General features: G+C 37.3%; 4 protein-coding genes and 1 non-coding gene across 6 annotated transcripts; 2 read left to right on the top strand and 3 right to left on the bottom strand.

The window, feature by feature from the left end:
• Positions 1–3,502: 3,502 nt before the first annotated feature.
• LOC133785842 (uncharacterized) lies at positions 3,503–3,970 on the bottom strand. Its single transcript, XM_062225058.1, has one exon. It carries the CDS (start codon positions 3,968–3,970, stop codon positions 3,503–3,505), a length of 468 nt encoding a protein of 155 aa, XP_062081042.1.
• A 2,763-nt stretch (positions 3,971–6,733) lies between these two features.
• On the bottom strand, positions 6,734–7,243 carry LOC133785843 (uncharacterized). The gene has a single exon (XM_062225059.1). The coding sequence runs from the start codon at positions 7,241–7,243 to the stop codon at positions 6,734–6,736; it is 510 nt and encodes a 169-aa protein (XP_062081043.1).
• Positions 7,244–8,278: 1,035 nt separating this feature from the next.
• Positions 8,279–8,381, top strand: LOC133787281 (small nucleolar RNA R71). The gene has a single exon (XR_009872311.1). It is a non-coding gene; the product is annotated as a small nucleolar RNA R71 (small nucleolar RNA).
• A 3,531-nt stretch (positions 8,382–11,912) lies between these two features.
• Positions 11,913–15,099, bottom strand: LOC133782938 (pentatricopeptide repeat-containing protein At5g04780, mitochondrial-like). 2 transcript variants are annotated; one of them, XM_062222419.1, is made up of 3 exons: positions 13,351–15,099; positions 13,028–13,102; positions 11,913–12,938 (listed from the first exon to the last, which is right to left on the bottom strand). In XM_062222419.1, exon 1 carries the CDS (start codon positions 14,920–14,922, stop codon positions 13,447–13,449), a length of 1,476 nt encoding a protein of 491 aa, XP_062078403.1. In that variant the 5' UTR covers positions 14,923–15,099; the 3' UTR covers positions 11,913–12,938; positions 13,028–13,102; positions 13,351–13,446. The 2 variants fall into 2 exon arrangements, with proteins under 2 accessions (XP_062078403.1, XP_062078402.1); XM_062222418.1 differs by having other exon boundaries at positions 13,028–13,199.
• LOC133785844 (protein TRACHEARY ELEMENT DIFFERENTIATION-RELATED 7-like) lies at positions 12,250–13,349 on the top strand. The gene has a single exon (XM_062225061.1). It carries the CDS (start codon positions 12,250–12,252, stop codon positions 13,201–13,203), a length of 954 nt encoding a protein of 317 aa, XP_062081045.1. The 3' UTR covers positions 13,204–13,349.
• Positions 15,100–19,171: the final 4,072 nt, after the last annotated feature.

Genomic DNA, 19,171 nt, shown 5'->3' on the forward strand with positions numbered 1-19,171 from the left:
TAAGCTTATAATCCCCAACCTAAGTGTTTACACTCTCAAAAATAACCTAGCAGCTTCAAAAGTATATCAAATGAGCCGATATATCGCCCCTTGTAGGCGATATATCGCCTAGGCCAGCATGCCCGAGGCTCGTCGAGGTGCTCGTGCAAAGTTACGTGTTTTTCGTATCCCCGTACTGCGATATATCGCCCCTATAGCTGCGATATATCGGCATACGCTAAATATTTAAACACGAAATTGTACATTTTAAGCTTAATTTGAATTGAGTAAACAACATTGACTAAGTCCTCTAACGTTTTCAAAGCTGCTGACAGATCCTAGGATATTCAAATATTACTCTTAATAAACTTATTCCTCAAAAATACTTAATTATCATTAAACATACACATGACAAGTGTTACTTTCTTATTGGGTCCATCTAAACCTTATAATATAATAAATATTACCATCAATATCAGTCATATTAATCAAACCTTAGATTAAAATTAATATTCTTAAACTATAGGCTAAACTTATAAAATCTACAAGTGTTACTACGAGTGTCCAATTAAATCCCAGTCTGAACAAAAATCCACAGTCATAAAACTACTACTACTATTGCTATTATTACTACTATCTAACTAGCTAGGTAAAGTTCTTGGACTCTACATCAAGTGTTGATTCACTCATTTGATTAGAGCTATAAGCTCATTCATGGTTATTGTAAACACAAAGTGATATTCACTCATCTGTTTAGAGCTATAAGCTCTGTGTGATTATAATAATAATCATTTGTTAATGTTTATATGCATTACTGTGTTTTCTTGCTGGGCTTGACTCATGGGTGTTATGTGGTGTAGGTAAAGGGAAAGAAAAGCTCACCCAACCCTGAGTGGAGAGCTTAGGTGGTGATGTGTACATATGCGGCCGCTTGACCACCACAGCCAAGGAGTTCTCAGAGGAGCTAGGGGGTTTACCCTATTTTTTCCGCTTAGGTCGGCGGGTTTGTAAATTTGAAACAGTAATTTTGAGTTGTAAATAACTTGTAAATGTTTTTATGGGCCCATGAAAAGTTTTATGTATTAAATAAAATATATCCTTTCCTTTTGATTGTGTTTCCACCTTAGCCTGTTAATAACACTTAGAAGCACGTTTTTAACCAAAGGACTTGGGTAACGAGTCAAATTTCTAGTTCACCGTTCACCGTAACTGTTCTGGGGTAACCAGAGCATTACAGTGACGCCTTTCATCATCCGGAGCTAGCGACACACCCGCTTTGAGGCACAACGCAGTGATCAAAGTGGGAAAAAAAAGGGTCCCTTGCTCTTTATATCACCAAAAGCCACGATCTCCTCTGAAATGAGCTCCCCCACATTAATGGATAGGCCAATCAAAATGCTAAAAATTAGTATGAATCGATCTTTGCTAGCTGAGGTGTCATGGGCAGTAGGCAACATGTTGGTTTCGATAAAATGGTTCCATACGCGAGCAGGAGTAGTTAAAGCAGTGCGGGGGATAGTGTGAGCTCCATATTTTTTCGAAACACTCCATTGCATTCCCTCCATAGTCACTTCTGTTAACATAGTGCCAAGTAGTTCATCACTTTGTCGAGGGGCAATGTCTTCATACTTAGCCTCATCGACATCGGGCAACCCAAAAACAACATTGATGTCCTAAGGAGAGTGATTCACGGTGTAAGGCAGAGGTGAGCATGGGCTGAGATGGAGGCTTCGATCTGGGTGCTTGTTGGTCGGGGCTTGGGGCCACGGGTTGTGGTTGTGCGCGGGGTTGGGTGAAGGCGTGGGAGGCATGGGGCTAGGTTCTTGGTGAGGTGCGACTGGTTCATGGGTCTGGATGGAGATGAGGCACGCGAGTTGTGGTAGTGTCATGGGGTTGGGTGGGAGGTGGAGGTGGAGCTTCGGGTGGTGCAAGGTGGAGGTGAGATGGTGGGGCGGCTAGGTGAGAAAAGTGTGAGATGATGATGATAGGATTAGGGTTTCAAAAGAGGTTAGAGCTGAAATTGGAAGATTTAGGCCCAAATCAATCTTCTTTGAATTTTAGCAACTTTGCTAAAGCACCAACTTTGTTGCAACAAAGTAAAGTCAGAGAGCTGCCATTGTCCACTAAAACTTTGCTGTAAAATTACACGAACTTTGCTGCAACAAAAGTAAGTCAGAGAGTTGTCCTTATCCACTAAAACTTTGTTGTAGTATTACACGAACTTTACTACAGCAAAAGTAAGTCATAGAGCTTGCTCAAAATTGATGTTGTAGCATCATATTGACGTTGCTACAACAAAAATGCCTAACTCTACGACCCATTTGATTCCATTTTCTCTGAAACCATAAGCACATTAAACCATCAAAAACCAAAATCTAAAAGAAAAGATTTACTATATATATTTTTCTTTAGTACTTTTTTTTATATATATATTGTATATTTTCTTTATATATATATATATATTGTTTGGGTTGCTTTACAATTAAATGTTAGAGAATATATATTATTGCTCAATGGAATTATGGAAAAACCAAATACAACTCTATGCAAAAATTCAATGGACAAGATAATATTGATTAAATAAGTATTACAACCCAATTGCTCAAAATACAAGTAAATCAAAAGATGTAGAAGAAGAAGATTACAAACTCAATACTATAACAATACCAGTAAATAAGAAGAACCAAAGAATGAAAACACAAACTCTCACACAACCAAAGTGTAGAGTAGTGGGGATCACCAACTTGAACAAGGTTCAAGACCTTTGTCCAAAAGCTTATTTCCCCCTATTCTCTAAGCACTAAGGGATCTCTCTAGGAAATAGCTCTCTGGAATTATCAAGCCTCAAGGTGTATTTTCAGCCAAGTGCTTTGTGGATGAAAAATGGTGTTGTCTTACAAGTGAGCATTAGGCTCCTATTTATAGAGTTTGAGATACCCCTTTGAATTTCAAATTCCACCAACCCTCATGGTTGTTACCAATGTTTAATTGGATATTTATGGAATTAAAATGGAGATTTGGGAGTTATTTGGGATGTTAGAACCGTTCAATTTGGAAAAAACTGAAAATTCACATAGGCTGTCAGCCTCACTGGCCGCGGCCGCGACTTTTCAGTGGCCGCGGCCACAGGCCATTTTCCGCACAAACAAGTCATTTTTCCAAAACGTCCCAAATCCTTTCCCACATGATTTTGTAACCTCCAAACACCTATTGGGAGTTAAAAACATGTCTTCAACAGTCATATATCATCATGACTTTATGAAATCCAATCTCAAATGTGTAACATATAATATACACATTATTGGGTAATATTTGGGAGTTACAAATTTGTAACTGATTTTGTAACTCCAAACTATGTCACATTTGGGCACACACATTAGTCCAATTTTGTGACTCTCAATAATATGTTGCAAGGTGTGACAAATCACATTTTGTCACATTATTTAATCTAATATTATATTATATGAAATAATATAACATTAAATCTCCAAACTCCACAGCATCCCAATTTGTTACATCTTTTTCAAAGATCCTCCAAAGAGATTGAGCACTTGTTTCGCTTAACTTCTACACCCCAATAGAGCTTGAGTCTTTGGCCATTAACCTTGAATTCTCTTCTGGAGCCTTCTCCATGCAATTCCACCGCTCCATAGGGATACACCTTAACCACCGAGAATGGACTCGACCATCTTGACTTAAGCTTGACTGGAAATAGCTTCAAATGCGAGTTAAAGAGCAAAACTCGTTGGCCCTCTTCAAACACTCTTGGTTGAATATGCTTGTCGTGCCATCTTTTTGTTTTCTCCTTGTAAAGTTTGACATTTTCATAAGAAAATAACCGCATCTCTTCTAATTCATTCAACTGCAACATTCTCTTTTCTCCTGCAAGTTGCAAATCCATGTTGAGTGCTTGAATAGCCCAATAAGCACAGTGCTCGAGTTCCACCGATAAATGGCAAGCTTTTCCAAACACCAAACGATATGGTGACATCCCCAATGGTGTCTTGAAAGCTGTTCTATAGGCCCACAATGCGTCATCTAACCTCTTGGACTAATCCTTGCAGTTAGGGATCACCATTTTCTCAAGGACACCTTTTATCTCTCTATTGGACAACTCAGCTTGCCCATTAGTTTAGGGATGGTATGCAGTAGCTACTTTGTGCCTCATATCATATTTAGCTACCAAACTTTCTAGTAACTTATTCACAAAATGAGTGCCTTCATCGCTAATGATTTCCCTTGGGGTGCAAAAATGAGTGAACACATTCTTTTGTAAGAACCTTATGACAACTTTAGAATCATTAGTGGGAGAGGCAATTGCTTCCACCCATTTTGAAACGTAATCCACAGCTACAAAGATGTACAAATTGCCATAAGATGGAGGAAATGGGCCCATGAAATCTATATCCCACACATCAAACAATTCAAATTTGCGAATATTAGTTAAGGGCATCTCATTCTTTCTAGAAATATTACCAACTCTTTGGCATCGATCACATCTCAACACAAAAGCATGAGCATCTTTAAACAAGGAATGCCAAAAGAAACCACATTGAAGTACCTTAGATGCGGTGCGAGTTCCCCCAAAATGCCCTCCATAAGGTGAAGAGTGGCAATGGTGTAGGATATCTTCCATCTCTTGATTGGGGACACATATCCTAATCATTTAGTCGGCACATTGTTTGAACAAGTAAGGCTCCTCCCAAAAATAGTGTCTCACATCATGCAAAAACTTCTTCTTTTGTTGGCTTGTAAAATCTGGAGGCAACAACTCACTAACCAAATAATTAGCAAAATATGCAAACCAAGACGAAAATTGAGAGTGGTTTACCTCAAATAATTGCTCATCCGGGAATGTCTCCTTGATGGGAACTAAAAAACTTGATTCTTTATAACCTTCCATTCTTGACAAATGATCTGCCACTTGGTTCTCCACTCCTATTCTATCTTGAATTTCCACATCAAACCCTTGGAGAAAAAACACCCATCTAATCAACCGAGGCTTAGCATCCTTCTATTCAATCAAGTACTTTATGGCTGAATGATCCGTATAGACTATCACCTTGGTGCCCACCAAATAAGATCGAAACTAATCAAAAGCAAAGACAATGGCCAAAAGTTCTTCTTCTGTCACTGTATAGTTGAGTTGAGCACCTGTCAAAGTACGACTAGCATAGTAAATGGAGTGAAAGACCTTGTTTCCACGCTGCCCCATCACCACTCCCACAGCAAAATCACTTGCATCACACATCAATTCAAAAGGCAAGACCCAATCTGGAGCCACAATAATTGGTGCTGAAATCAATGTACTTTTCAAATCGTCAAAAGCTTTCAAACATGCTCCATCAAAGTGGAACGGTGTATCCTTCTCCAATAAGTTGCAAAGAGGCGTAGAGATCTTGGAGAAATCTTTTATGAACCGCCTATAGAACATCACATGGCCTAGAAAGCTTCTAATGTTTTTCACTGAGGTAGGAGGTGGGAGCTTTTCAATAACCTCAATCTTGGCTCTATCAACTTCAATACCATGCTTTGATACTTTATGGCCCAAAACAATACCTTCCTTAACCATAAAGTGACATTTTTCCCAGTTAAGGACAATGTTTGTTTCTTCACATCTTTGCAAAACATTAACCAAATTGTTTAAGCAGTCATCATAAGAATCACCAAAAATAGAGAAGTCATCCATGAATACCTCTAAGAATTTCTCCACCATATCAGTAAAAAAGGCCATCATACATCACTGAAATGTAGCAGGAGCACTGCACAAACCAAAGGGAATTCTCCTAAATGCAAAAGTACGATAGGGGAAAGTGAATGTAGTCTTGTGTTGATCTTCTGGGGCCACCGCTATTTGATTGTAATCAGAGTACCCATCAAGGAAACAATAATACTCTCTACCAACAAGTTTGTCTAACATCTGATCAATGAAAGGAAGAGGGAGATGATCCTTCCTAGTGGCCTTGTTTAGCTTCCTGTAGTCCATGCAAACTCTCCATCTAGTCACAGTTCTAGTAGGAATCAACTCATTGCCTTCACTTTTCACCACTGTGACCCCACCCTTCTTAGGCACACATTGAACAGGGCTCACCCATGAACTGTCATAGATAGGATAAATAATGTCAGCTTCTAACCACTTGATGATTTCTTTCTTCACTACTTCCTTCATGATAGGATTTAGTCTCTTTTGCCCTTCAATAGAACCTTTTTCATTGTCTTCAAGCAAGATCTTATGCATACACAAAGAAGGACTAATACCTCGAATACCTGCAATAGTCCACCCAATGGCCTTCTTGAACTTTCTCAACACCTCAAGCAACATTTCTTCTTATTCATGAGTCAACTCAACTGAAATAATGACAGGTAAAGTGGATGATGGACCCAAGTAAGCATATCGCAAATGTGATGGCAAGACTTTCATCTCCAACTCAGGTGGGTCTTCAACTGATGGTTTAGGAGGCTTGAACTCCCTGGATGACAACTCCAATGAATCAAATTGGGCTCTTGTTCTTAGCCCTTGAGAATTAGCCTCCAACCAAGCTAGATACTCATCCTCATCTTCATCATTTTGAGAATCAAACAACAATAACCTTTATAATGGATCACAAACACTACTCGTCTCAAACTCCTTTGATGCCAAAGAAACTACCACTGAAACAACAAAGCACTCCTCAATCTCATTAGGAAACTTCATAGCTTTAAGAACATTAAAAGTTACATTTTCATCTTGGACCCTCATAGTAAGCTCACCCTTCTACACATCTATCAAAGTTATTTCTGTTGCAAGAAATGTCCTCCCTAAGATAATGGGCACCTCTCTATCCGCCTCACAGTCTAGCACAATAAAATCAGCAAGGAAAATGAATTTGTCTACCCTTACCAACACATCATTAATCTTCCCATCTGAGTGAGCAAGAGATCTATCTGTAAGTTGAAGAGTAACTGTAGTAGGCTTGACTTTTCCATTCCCCAATTTCTTGAAAACAGAAATTGGCATTAAATTAATGCTAGCACCCAAATCACATAAAACCATCCCACAATAAGTGTCTCCAATAGTACAGGGAATAGTGAAACTCCCAGGATCCTTCAACTTTGGTGGCAACTTATCTTGCAGAAATGAACTACACTCCTTGGTTAGAGCCACAGTTTCAAACTCTCCTAACATTCTCTTCCTTGTAAGAACATCTTTCATGAATTTCACATAGTTAGGCATTTTCTCAAGTGCCTCTACAAGTGGGATGTTGATATGTAACTGCTTCAACATATCTAAAATTGAGAATCCAACTTTTGCTTCTGAAAACGTTGAGGAAATGGAGGTGGCTGCTTTGAAATTGAGTTGTCTTGGCGACTATGCTGCGGCATTCCTGCAGCATTCTGGGCAGAGGTAGATTTTTGTACACTAGGAATTTCAACATCTTTTTGGATTTCCACATTTATTTGGATTGAAGAGGGCTCACCCTCATGCCCAGAATTTGTCTTGGTATTCTCCAACTCTTTCCCACTTCTCAAAGTGACGACTTTACAATGTTCAATGCCCACTTTTCTTGGATTCTCGATATCACTTGGTAATGTACCATGGGGTCTATTTCTAAGCTCATTAGTTAGTTGCCCAACTTGATTTTCTAAGTTCCTCAATGATGCCACTTGGCTTTGAATCATGGCTTCATTCTTCACTATATACTCCTTCAACATGTTCTCAAGAGAGCTAGATTGCATTGCTTGTTGTTATGGCCTTTGTTGTGGTGCTTGTGGAGTATAACTCAGTGGGAAATTTGGTCTTGAAGGCATAGAAGAGTTTCTAGGGTCAGCCTCTTGATTACTGCATGAAAAGTTGGAATGTTGCCTCCATGATGGGTTGTATGAATTAGAATAAGGACCATTCCTATTTTGATTCCCCATGTAACACAAAGCTGCTGGATTGAAAGGATAGTTGTCAAAAGTATGACCCTCACCACAATACACACAAGAAATTTTCTCCATTTGCCCCATTTGTGTCCCTATAGGCTGCCCCATTGATTAATTCATCCCCATGTTCATTGTCTTGAGCATATTTGAAATAGAAGAAACTTGGGCCACCAAAGAAGTGATGGCATCTACGTCATGAATACTAGCCACCTTTCTACTTGTAGATGATCTAGTAGTGGACCACTGATAGTTGTTTTTGGATATCCTCTCAGCGATTTCATATGTCTCATTATAGGACTTAACAAGAAGAGCCCCATTTGTTGAAGCATAAACTACCATTCTAGTATGAGCATTGAGACCATTGTAGAATGTATGCATTTGGATGCAATGAGGAATGTCGTGATGAGGGAATTTTTGTAACAACTCCTTAAACTACTCTCATGCCTCATACAAAGATTCTTCATCAAGTTGCTGAAAGTAATCTCATTGCAGAGCTTGGCATTCTTAGTGGGAGGAAAGCACTTCATCAAAAACCGCTTAACCAACTCTTGCCAAGTATTCACAAAATCAGAAGGCAAAGAGTTCAACCAAGCTCTCGCTCTGTCTCTCAAGGAGTACGGGAACAACTTCAATCTCAGGGCATCCTCTGTAACTCCGGGCAGCTTGAAAGAATCACTCACTTCAATGAATAAGCGAAGATGAAGGTGAGGATCTTCTGTTGGAATTCCACTAAACTGACCCACAGTCTGAAGCATCTGGAACATAACTGGCTTCAATTCAAACTGTGCAACCTGAATTTCTTGTCTTGCAATGCCCGGATTGAGCTCGTTGAATAGGGGGAGAGCGTATTGCTGAATGGCATGATCTCGATCATCAACTACAATAACAGCATTCTGCCCATTATTAACAGCTACTCCCCCTTGAGCTACTCTTTCTTGAGCAACTCCTGCTTGATTTGCTACCCTTTGAGCGGCTTCTTGTTGAGCTCCTTGCTCAGCATCCATCACTACTACTTCCCTTTTGGATTTTTGTACTTTTTGCCTTCTTCTAAATGTACGTTCAATTTTTGGATCAATGGGAAATAGTTCAGGGTCTTGATTCTCGTTCATACACTGTGTGAGCATGAAATTGCATGAGAATCATCCCAGTTAGAACAAAAGAAAATTAAAACCAAATTGCAAGATAATCAACTTTACAATAAATGACTTTAAACAATCCCCGACAACGGCACCAAAAACTTGTTGATATTTTTCTTTTCTTTTAGGATATGCAAGTTTACATAATCGTTTGACAAGTAATAAAGTAGTAAGTAATTTTATTGTCTCCTCAAGAATTTCTTTAAGCTAAAAATTATAAAAATCAACTCTAACAATTTGGGTTGCAAACACTTTCAATTGATGTGAGTAATTAAGAATTTGCAACTATTTTTTTTTTTTAAAAAAAAAGAGCCAATTAAACTAAATCAATGAATAGTCACTTTGTCAAATGAATGATGAAATAGCTAAGAATATCAATTCCCCCTAAATTGTAGTTCACCCTTAATGCTACAGCAAAGTTCACAACAAAGTTACTCTTGTAACTAAGATTCTATAACAATTGTACATGCCATATTTCCAAATGCTCATGCTAAAGTTCTCACAATTAAATCCACATATTCCTATGCTAATCCAATTTCAAGAACACAATTCAAGCATTAATCTTATATGTTTGCATGGTGAATACAATATTCCTATAATATTCACTAATTAACAACATAGTTATTAACATACATCAATTAAGTATTTCCACTAATTTCAACCCTTCCGGAATTAATATTAGCTTGTATATTACTAAAGTTGATCAATCTCAAGAAAGAATTAGCAATAAATATAGCTTAATTGAACAAGAGCAACATAACATAAATTTAAATTAACACATTGATGGTTCACTACAAATTAGGGTTCATTACTATCCCTAGCTTCAAAGGAGTTAGTTCATTATCAAAATCCTAAAACAACCACAAAATGAAAACACCATTGTTCTATGAGTTCAAGATTTAGAGAATGGATGCAAACATTATATAGAAAGAATGAACAAGATTCTAGCCCCCAATGGTGGAATGTTGATTCTCTTCTCTTCTCCCATGTTCTTCCTCTTCTCCTTGGTGTTTCAGCTCAAAAAATTACAGAAAATGGGTTTTTTTCGTCTTGGGTGGCTACTGGAAGTTGAAGAAGATGAAGATTGCATTTTAGGGCTCAAAAATGGGTATAAACCCTTTTCTCTCTCTACGTGGGGACCACAACTTTCCCTAAAAATATCAGCTCTTTTTCCACCTCATCATCCATTCATCATGTCATTCCATCTCATTTAATGACTTGCCGAGTATGCATGACTTGAGTTGCTGACTGTGTACACTTTGCTGCAGCAAAGTTGAAACGATGCTACAGCAAAGTATCAGGATTTCAGCTCCAAGATGCTTTCTTTGCACAATTTTCACCAAGCTTTCCAAGCATCCTTTCTTTTTGGCCTTCAAAATAGATATCACATTTTTTTTAGTTTATAATCCAATTATTTTCCAACAAGATTTATCATTGATTAAAACAAAATTCACAACAAAATTAAAAGACAAAATGACTAAAACCACACATTAGTAACACAAACACTCTACTTCACTTAAATTTTTAAGTCCAAAAACTCAATTAATAACTCTAAAATATAGAATTATCACCGGTCAAACCAACCAATGTGCAGTCCTACTATCTATAAGTATTTTAGTATTTTTGGTTCATGCATAAGTTGTAACTCAATCTTTTTACATGATATTGTATAATGTAGTTTCAGGGAACCTCCCACAAATTTCAGGAAATTTAAGAGAATTTAAGATATTGAAATCAAGATTCAAACAACATATTACATGCTTAATTCATTGCTATAGGCACTCATAGTGCCTAACACCACCTATTATTGCTTGGTACAATTTAGTATCGAGTTCCATATATCATATTTTAAATTAAAATGTGAAATTCAATATTAAATTATACTAATAACAGCATGTCATATAAGGTGATGCTAAACACCATAAGTCTCTATATGTAAATATAGATTAAGGTGATTTCAAGTTATTGATGCAATCTAGCCCCATAGGCTCTAATACTACCATTGGAGTCATTGTGTGAGGTGGGGGAGTGAGAGAAAGTAAACAGTTTTAGTTGAGTGAATTGTTTTAACTTTTACTGTAAATTTGCAATTATTTTATATAATATATAGTATGTAATTTTTTCATTCTTACTTGGTTTCTATTTGGGTTTGTATAACTCATTATTGACATAGCTTATTTGGATTATATCTTGTTAAAATTTGTATTAATTCTTTCAGCTTTTCCAATATTTATGGGACTTGATCTATCTTAACTATTAATGAAATTTCCTTTTAAAAAAAATTAGATTAAATCAGAAATGGTTACTTTTTCATGAAATAATTTAAAATTTTAGTAATGTAAAGTAAATTATTTAATTGGTAAAAAAATAATAACTTTGAATTTGATGACTTAATTATTAACTAATTTCAATAATCAAATGGTTATAAGTGATATAATGTAGTGAAAAATAATGCCAAATACAAATACAAAGAATGATTTTATCTTATTGTAAAAGGCATTTTAACATATATGTTGATTTTAACTTAGACGTTTTAACGTACATACACATTGAATATGAAGGAGGATTTTCATTTTTATCAACTAATTTCTATACTTGATTTTTGCATTATCACAGTTTTCTTTTCATCTAAATCTCTTCACCATGATAAATAAGTAAAAGAGATTCTCTAATAAAATACCAAATATACCACTAAATCCCTAGTATACAATCACTTGAGTTTAAGTCAAATGGTTGGATTCCACGTATACATCCATCCATGAAATAATAAGATATATAGAGAGAGACCTTGCTTAGAAGGTTGCTTAACTTGCAAATTTTACTTGTTATTAAAAAAACAAAGTGTATTTGGAGAGAATAAGCATCTTGTTTGAACACCTCAAATGACACATGTTAAAATATTTGCTTTCAAAAGTTAAACTCATGATGAATACTAGAATTCACATATATTTGGTCAATAGGACTCTCATCTTCTCTAAAAGAAAAACCATGCAATAAAATAGAAACAAAAACTTAAGAAGTGTTTTTCAATGCAACCAAAGACAACCCTGCAAAGCCTTGGCATGAGAGTCAAGTCATTAAAGCTTAGAAGTACTCAATTCAAACCCCTTTTACTCAAGACTATCAAACAGATAGGTATAAGTACTTGCCATATTCTCCATCATCAAACACAAGCGAGTCTCATAACAACATTCCTGCAACAAAACTCCTGTAAGCTTTTCACATCAATATGGCTTCTACCGGTAACGATGACCTCAAGTTCCCTGTTTTTCCTCTGCCACCACCAACCAACTATCCTCCATCACCACCTCATAACTTTCCATTCCCTCCAAATGTTGCTCCGCCCCACACTCCCATTAAACCTCGACCTTCACCATTCCCAACTCCGGCTACACCGCCACCTCACTCTTTCAATCCACCACCTCGTCCTCCAATCACACCGCCTTCACCAACTGTGAAACCACCACCTCGCCCCCCAAAAACACCACCATCACCATCGGTCAAACCACCACCTCGTCCACCAATCACACCACCATCACCATCAGTCAAACCACCACCTCGTCCGCCAATCACACCACCATCACCATCAATCAAACCACCACCTCGTCCACCAATCACACCACCACCCCGTCCCCCCAAAACACCACCATCACCATCTATCAAACCACCACCTCGTCCACCAATCACACCACCATCACCATCGGTCAAACCACCACCTCGTCCTCGTCCTCCTCCTCCACCATCACCACCTCCTCATCCTTTAATCCCACCACCTCGTCCTCTCTATCCTCCTCCACCGCCTCACGTTGTCCCACCTCCACCACCAGCGCCAGGACACCATTCAACTGTTATAATTGTTGTCTTTGTTTCACTTGGTGGTTTATTCTTCCTTGCTTTCCTCTCAGTTGCTCTGTGTTGCTTCATTAAGAAGAAGAAGAAAAGAATGGCTGAGAAAACGGAGATCATAAATGTTGATGAACACATGAAAGTCCAAGAAGCTATCATACCTGGTCCGCATGGTGAAAAAATGAAGATACTAACCATTGAAGAAGATATCCATATAGAAGAAGAAATCAAGAAAACTGAAAAGGTAATGGAAGGATCACAAGTTAAATCTCCACATGGCCATTATCCTCGGGCAATTGAAGTAGGGGAATCCTCTGGGTCTACTCATCATACCTAGAGAAAAATGCCCAATTGAAAGTTGAGATGGCAAGTACTACACTCAACATTTTTCAAATAAATGTAACTTAATTAATGTATTGTTCTTTCCATATGTATCAACAAATATTTTGAAAATAAAAATATATATGATTATAAAAAAGATTACCTCCACGTGCATTTTACAAGAACAAAGACTCTTAATCATTCTTTGAAGAACCTGTCATAGATTCCAAAATAAGGGCATACACAGGTAATATCCCTTTCAAAAATCACTAGCTAATGACGCTACTTTAACCATTCTGTGTAATGTTTCATATATCAGCAAAGTTGAAGGATGAGAATGGTCTCCTTGGTAAAACTTATGAACTGTTCCATAAATGGTTATCCAGCTACAACCAGGAGTTTTGACCAAGCCCAATTCCTTCATTTTTGCTCTAACTGCAGCAACACCATCCCACAAACTGAGAGAATCATAAATACTACACAAGGCTATGTAGTTGCTAGAGTTTCTAGGTTCCAATTCAAAAAGTCGATTTGCTGCAATTTCTCCAATCTCAACATTTTTGTGCATCATACAACCAGCAAGTAGGGCACCCCAAACACTCGCAGGCGCCATTGTTTGCATATTCTTTACTAATCCAAGTGCTTCATCAAGGTACCCAAAACGACCCAAAAGGTCCACCAGGCATGCATAATGTTCTACACTTGGTTCAAGCCCGTAAACTAATCTTATAGAATTAAAAATTCCCCTCCCTTCATCTATCATACCTGAGTGGCTGCAACTAGCTAACACTGCCGTTAGTGTTATGGGATTTGGTGTGAATCCACAACCTATCATTTTCTTAAACAGGAGTAAAGAGTCCTCTCCTTTTCCATGAACTCCATAACAAGATATCATTGTAGTCCAGGTTACTAAGTTGATATTGTTCATGCTCCTGAAAACTTTTTCTGCATCATCTAAACACCCACATTTCGAATACATATCAATCAATGAATTCCCAATCGCAACATCTGTATCATACAAACGATTCTTAATTGCTCGGCCATGAATTTCTTTCCCTTTAATCAAGTCTCCATCTCCACCACAAGCATTTAAAACACTAGGAATTGTCATTGCATCTATCTTAACTCCAGCTACAAGCATTTCTCTAAAACAATTCAGAGAATCCCTATACAAACCAGCTCTTCCAAACCCAGAAATCATCAAACTCCACGCAACAGAATCTTTGCAAGACATATAAGAAAATACCCGTTTGGCATCTGTTATACATCCACATTTTATACAGAAATCCAAGAACGAACTGCTCACAACTACGTATCCATCAAGCCCGAGCTTAATCACCCACCCATAAAGCAACCTACCCAGAAATTCATCTCCAATCCCTGCGCACGCCTTATACAGAGGAGGTAATGTATAATGATCGGGTCGAAGACCCATTTGCCTAAAATTCGCAAAAACATCCAAAGCAACAGAAAACATTGAATGCTGGACGTACGAGAAGATCAAAATGTTCCAGGAATGCATGCTTCTCTCAGGCATTTTATCAAACATTTGGCGAGCATGAGGGAGAGAACCACACTTCGAATAGGCCAATAAGAGGTCAGTTTGGAGAGTGAGATTGAAAAGGAAACCGTGGACGATGATTTGAGCATGGGTTTGCCTAACTTGAGGAATCTGACACATTGAAACATAGCTCCTCAGTAAAGAAGACAAGTAAAAGGGTGTTTTCTTTGACATTATTAAAACGTATATTCTGACTGGAATGAACCAAATTTCAGAATGAAGAGGCAGCCGAGCATCATCAGATCCTCAACTATTTTAAATCAAAAAGTTCAAAACTATCACCTTTTTTTTTTTTTTAAATAAATTTTTCAGTAGTGATTGTTTTTCAGTTTTTTTTTTTTATTAACATTCTTATTGCAGTTTGTTAAATTATCGCAAGGGATATCCTAGGTTTTATTTTGTTTTAAAAAAAATCTCAAAAAATAATTGTTTTTAAATTTTTCAATACGGAATTTTTTAATTATATATTTTTTTTAGTTTTTTAATTGAAAAACAACACTTTGGCCCTGTATCCTTTATATAAAAAATGTGTAGATAATAATTTTTTTTTTGTTTTAACAGTTTATTTTGTTAATTTTAACCTAATATTCTAAACATTTAATTAAATATACATTTAAAACTAACTAAAGATAAATATTTATTAGTTATATTAATATAAATTTAAATATTATAAAATATTATTATTATAATAATATATAATAATAATTATATTAATATAAATTTAAATGTTATAAAATATTATTATGATAATAATATATAATCCTAATTTTTTATTATAGTAAAACCTCCTTATAAGAATAACTTATATTTTATTATAAAAAAAATTGGTCCAAATTTGGGCTAGTTATATATAAGAATAACTTCTAAAATATAATTAGTTTTACGTTTTTTAAGTACCGCATTAAGAAAGTATACATCTATATAGTAATAATTATATATAAAGTCAAATAAATATATATATTATGTCATTTATTTGTACACAAATAAGAAAATCAAAGATTTATTCTACATTTGAATTACTTAAATTACTTTTAAATATGTAATAGTTATTAGAGAGTTGTATTGTTATTATTGTTAAAGTTGATACTTTTGGGTGTTTGTAAATTTTTTGTACCAATACTTCTATTTAGTTATAATCTCTCAATTAGAATAAATTTAGTTTAGTCTCAAAATTATTCTTATATAGATGTTTTACTGTAATTATATTAATATAAATTCAAATATTATAAAATATATTTATTATAATAATATTTAATACAAGACTAGATAGAATACTTATGTTAATATAAAGTTAAATATTATAAAATATAATTATAATAATATATAATACATAATCTTAACTTTTATTAAAAAATTTATGTTTAAAAAAATTATGATATTATATATATATATATATTAAAAAAAATCATAAATAATCTTTTGGTTTAGTTTTCCATTTAATATATGTTGACTCAGATTTTGGCCAACTGACACGGAGTCAAAATACGCTTGACGTGGATGAAAACGTTGAAAAGAATGTGATGACAAAAATAATAAAGACACAAGATTTTATAGTGGTTCGGCCCCAGAATCTGGTAATAACCTACGTCCACTTGAATTGTTATTAAAATAAGATTCAAATGGGTGATCAAAGAACTGGGGTTCAATGAGTTTCACTAACCTTTGAAGAAGAAAATACAATTATTCTCGTGTAATCTCTCTCTAATCTCAAATGATCTTTTTTGCTCCAAAAGAAAAGGATCCGCTTCCCTGAGCCATCTTCCTCTATTTATAAGCTCAGGGAAGATTTACATTGATTTGTTACAGATATTTTTTCCTAAATAATTAGATATTCAGGAAATCATGGGAGATAATTTCGGATTCTATCATAACTGCCTAAGATTTCCTTCGCGTATAATGTGCGTACGACCAGGCTGGTCGTATGAAGAAACCGATCGCATGATACTGGATGTCTTCCTGGTCGATAGTCGAACACAGATTCTGCCAGGTGTCAGCCACGTGTAATTAATGTCTGCCATGTCATCCACTTCTGATTTTAGGGATAACATTTGCCCCCCAAGTTTGTTTAGTGCGACCAGCAGTAAAGAAACTTAAGGGAACAACTGTTCACATCCCCATGATGTCTGTCAGAATCCCCGTGCATTTTCAAAAACTGTGACATAATTATGTCTAATCAAGCCTTTTCAGTTTCCAAAAAGGCAATTTGACGGCTTATACACTTCCCCACGTTTCGAAAGTGGGAAGTGATGATTACTGTCTTTTGGCTATCCCTTCGATCCCTATAAGTAGGCTTTTCTTCCCCTTTAAGAAATTTTTAGTCACCATCTTTTCCAATATTTTCAAGAACTTGCACCAGAGTTTAGAGCTTCAAAAACAAGTCTGACGTCTAGCCGAAGGTCTTCCGGTTCGAGTTTTCATCTTCTTCCAAATCTCCATCTTCGCCCAGGTAAGAACTCCATTCTTTAAACTCTCTAATACGCCATGCATGCCGTTTTTATGCTCTGCGACTTTTGTGTTCTTGAGTAGGATTTTAAGGGTTTTTTGGTATAAACCGCCTATTGCTTGGTAAAAGTGCATTTTTATGCTTTGTATAGGTTAAGACTATAGTTTGATAGTTAGGATCTCTGGTTTGGGACGTTAGGTTGACGAAAGATTCAACCTTTAAGCAAGGTGAAAAAATCAAAAAAATTTCCCGCCCCTCAAGAGTCGAAAAAGTTCTCTTTTCAGAAAACAATTTACTTTCCTTTTTGTTTTTATCCAGCTTTCAAACTACCTACGTTGAAGTTAGCGTAGGATTAGGATGATGCTGGTTATTTAGGTACGAGCAACGTTATCCCAATCTTCCACACTACTCCGCGAATTGTGTCTTATCTCCTCCATTGTCTGTTTGCAGTTCATATGCAAGACCCTGGGGGGGAGAAAGACCTATTGAAGACGAACTCTTGGCCCAACTACTCGAAGGCGAAGAGAATCCATACACACTGATTCCAGAAATCCCCTTTTCACGTCCTAACCCAAATCCTCCACCAATTCTCAATCAGAAAATGGCCAGAACAAAAACCAAAGCTAGAAAAAGAAGCAACCTTGACTCTCCAAGTCAGCCCTCTACTGATGCCCCCTCGACCAGTGGTCGAGGTGAATTCCCTCCTGAAACCGAAGTTCAAAGGCGTGCCCGTCCTCGTCATGCCGACCAGCCGGCTGTCGAGTGGCACGTCGTTTCCCCAAGTTCGGTGACAATTCATATGATTACCAACTATTTAAACAAATACAATCTGCCGGGGGTGACCCTGGTCAGACCTTCCATCGACCAGCGAGCCAACCTGCCAGGGGGGGCCTATAGCGCCTGGTCGAGGTACCATATCGAGGCGGGTGCCACCCTGCCTCTTCATTCGTTCTTTCAAGGGGTGGCAAACTACTTTGGGGTGGCCCCTTTTCAAATCACCCCAAATGGGTATAGGATGTTGACCGTGCTCTATATCCTCTACAAGCTCAAGAAATGGCCAACTCATTCTCCTCATGAGGTCAATTTTCTGTTCGGCCTCAAGTCCAACCCCAACCAGGATGGTACGGGGTTCTTTCATTTCTGCCACCAGGAGACCGGACGCACCTTTCTGTCCGACACCACTCATATCTCCAACGTGGGGAAATACCATCAAGAGTATTTCCTTACGCCCGACATTGCCGCGGATAATCTGGCCTTCACTCGAGGAGGTAAAGAACATAATAATCCTTGAACCAGTAGTTTCTGTACTTTAATTCTTTCTTGTCGTAATACTTCGTTGTTCCAATGTGTTCCAGGTCCATGGTTACGCCCGACCCCCACTCCAGGAATGGAGTCGAGGGCAGCACTCTTAGCCAGTATGCCAAATGCTGCTAAGAGTGTGAAGAACTTAATTAATGAGGCTAACCTTAGGTTGGCTGGCCTTTGGGGCTCCCAACCTGCGACTAACGATCCCGCGGCGAGTGGTGTCCATGCTGATGTGGAACCTGAGCAGGGACCCGAGCAGCAATCTCAGGCACCCCCTCCTCGGAGGAGGCCAACTGGGGTTACAATCAGGGAACCTGTCGTTCCCCACCGAGCAGCGAAATCATCGGTCCCCAAGGGCAAGGGGAAACAAAAGGCTGCTAAGCCTACCGAACCATCTGACGACTCGTCGGATGTAAACGGTACATCATTCTCGTTTTTGAATAATCTGTCAATACCTTCCCATCTATTTGATGGGGATGGCAACTTTAGGAACGCCCCTTCTTTAAATTCAGATTTCTTCCAGGAACTAAGTAGTTCAGTAGATAATGTTACGACCAGTAGGTGTAGCTCGGATACCTTACTTTTGTAATCCTTCTACTCTAATCTATGTTTTCCCGCGACCCTTTAATCTCATTGTTTGAATTGTTTCTCTTTGTGCAGGTATGGACTCCGGGG

This window comes from Humulus lupulus, chromosome 6, assembly GCF_963169125.1.
Source record: "Humulus lupulus chromosome 6, drHumLupu1.1, whole genome shotgun sequence".
NCBI lineage: Eukaryota > Viridiplantae > Streptophyta > Magnoliopsida > Rosales > Cannabaceae > Humulus > Humulus lupulus.

What these genes read in the sequence shown, in the direction of transcription:
- LOC133785842 (XM_062225058.1), bottom strand. Translation starts at nt 3,970, where the DNA reads ATGTCACCATATCGTTTGGTGTTTGGAAAAGCTTGCCATTTATCGGTG.
- LOC133785843 (XM_062225059.1), bottom strand. Translation starts at nt 7,243, where the DNA reads ATGTTGAAGCAGTTACATATCAACATCCCACTTGTAGAGGCACTTGAG.
- LOC133785844 (XM_062225061.1), top strand. Translation starts at nt 12,250, where the DNA reads ATGGCTTCTACCGGTAACGATGACCTCAAGTTCCCTGTTTTTCCTCTG.
- LOC133782938 (XM_062222419.1), bottom strand. Translation starts at nt 14,922, where the DNA reads ATGTCAAAGAAAACACCCTTTTACTTGTCTTCTTTACTGAGGAGCTAT.